This window comes from Oryzias melastigma, linkage group LG19 (assembly GCF_002922805.2).
Source record: "Oryzias melastigma strain HK-1 linkage group LG19, ASM292280v2, whole genome shotgun sequence".
NCBI classification, from domain to species: domain Eukaryota; kingdom Metazoa; phylum Chordata; class Actinopteri; order Beloniformes; family Adrianichthyidae; genus Oryzias; species Oryzias melastigma.
In genome coordinates this window covers 11,355,911-11,357,787 of record NC_050530.1, presented here as the reverse complement: position 1 = coordinate 11,357,787, position 1,877 = coordinate 11,355,911, and the positions used below count along the sequence as shown (strand labels likewise).

Here is a 1,877-nt window from a genome sequence, read left to right as displayed (position 1 = left end):
ATATTGCTGCAAAAAAAATGAAGTAGAATAAAAACTCATACTAAAAATGTTAATGCAGATCAGACAGAAGAATCCCGAATTACACTTATGGAATTGTGTTCATAGAAGAGTTTTAAAGCAAGCTAAATATGTAATTATTTATCAGTGGCTAAGACAGGAGTCGGCAACCTTTAACAGTAAAAGAGACATTTGGGCTCTTTTTCTACTGATCAAAACCTAGAAGGGCCCACATAGTCTTACTTTAGCCTTTAAGAAATTTGGATTTGCCTTCATGACTATCTTATTTTTTAATAAATATGAATTATGTCAATTTTTTGGCACAAGCAAAAATATAAAACAAACTATCATTTCTCAAAATGGGATTTTTAAAAAAATATATTTTTACCTTTTACTTTTAGTGTCTTTAGTAGTGGCCAAATTAGCGAAAAAGCTAGCTTGTTGCCTAATTACTAGCTAAACTCCAAATTAGCATAAAATTCCTCGATAAATTAAATCATTCAAAAATGTTAGCATGATGCTAAAATAAAAGTTAAACTCTAAATTAGCCTAAAAGCTCCAATAGATAACAAATAAGCCAAAAGTGTTAACATGTTGCTAAAATAATAGCTAATCTCCAAATTTTTGAAAATTACTTTTTTATTTTTCTTCAGACAGAGAACCACCAAGCAGAGATAAAAGTGTCTCTGGAGCCGCAGGTTGCAGACCTCTGGGCTAAGACAATGAATTTTCAAATAGATTTTAGAAATCTTAACATTTGTCAACTAATAAATCAGACTAAAAATAGTATCATTTGGGGTTTAAAATAATTTAATTTAAAGTCAAAAACTCTTAATGTCTATTTTTTGAGCTAATTGAGCTATTGTGGTCAAAAAGAAAGATATAATTGTGTCATCAGCATAAATGAGGACAATTTGGATTACTTTCCTTTTAAAACAATAAAGAAAAAAAAACAACTTCCAGGTATTTACAGCCTTTTGTTTGGAATTCTAGCATTTTTAAACAAAAAAATGTATTTTTTTAAACATAATTTAAAAAAAAAGGAAACATTTCTTTATTGTAGGTGGAGTTTGACTGACTATTGTGCAGGTTTAACACGTCATCCTTCCGTTCTTAACACCACTAACCATCATTGTCCCTGTTGTAAATAATCCTGTTGTGTTTGGATGCAGCTATTTATTCAAAGGATTTAGTGTTTTTTTTCTCCACGTCTTGTTAAATCCTGAGTGTGCAGTTGGCGCGTATTTTCGTCTCAGGTGTGAGTAATAACTCCAGAAGATATTTTTAACTTCCAGGTCATTAATATTCATACACTCGACTAACATTCTCATATTACCTGGTTAATTATGTCTCTTTATTTGAATTCTCCGGGCCACACACGAGCTTTTGGAGGGTGAGCCTTCACTACATTGCTAGCACTTGCTATGGCTGCCTGACCTCATGAAAGAAGACATGACCCCCTGCATGCATTTAACCCTTAAACTACTGCTTTGGCTCTGCATTTCCATCCCTTGACATTTACTTGCAATGTTGTCCCCAAGATGGGTAATGCAAGACTGAGAGGAAAGCAGCACCATTTCTTTTTACCCATCAAGCATTGCACTTGGAACAGATCACAGTCATCGGACCAACTGTTTTGCAGTTATTTAAGGGTTAATAAGGTATTACCACAAGTTTTTGCTTGTGTTACAACAAAGATGCATGCTCCTTATCATCAGAAATATATATGTATATTTAAATGGAAAATACTACTTTTTGCACTTTTTGAAATACTTGTGTTTCTCTTCTTTTGGAAATCCTAAAAATGCATTTTCAGGAGAAGAACAATGCATCTTTTATGATTTGTTTTTTTATTGTTAAATGCATTTTATGTGTTTTTT

General features: G+C 32.1%; 1 protein-coding gene across 15 annotated transcripts in view; it reads left to right on the top strand.

Annotated features, from left to right (window-relative positions):
- Positions 1-1,877, top strand: part of LOC112154175 (calcium-activated potassium channel subunit alpha-1) — an 82,892-nt gene that overhangs the window by 40,108 nt on the left and 40,907 nt on the right. The window contains exon 1 of one of the 15 annotated variants that reach the window (XM_036216988.1): positions 1,112-1,390. The exons of the other annotated variants lie outside the window; for them this stretch is intronic. Within the exon in view, the coding sequence (XP_036072881.1) occupies positions 1,344-1,390 (47 nt within the window). The 5' untranslated portion in view covers positions 1,112-1,343. Of the gene's footprint in view, positions 1-1,111; positions 1,391-1,877 lie in introns of those variants that run through there. 15 annotated transcript variants of the gene reach the window in all.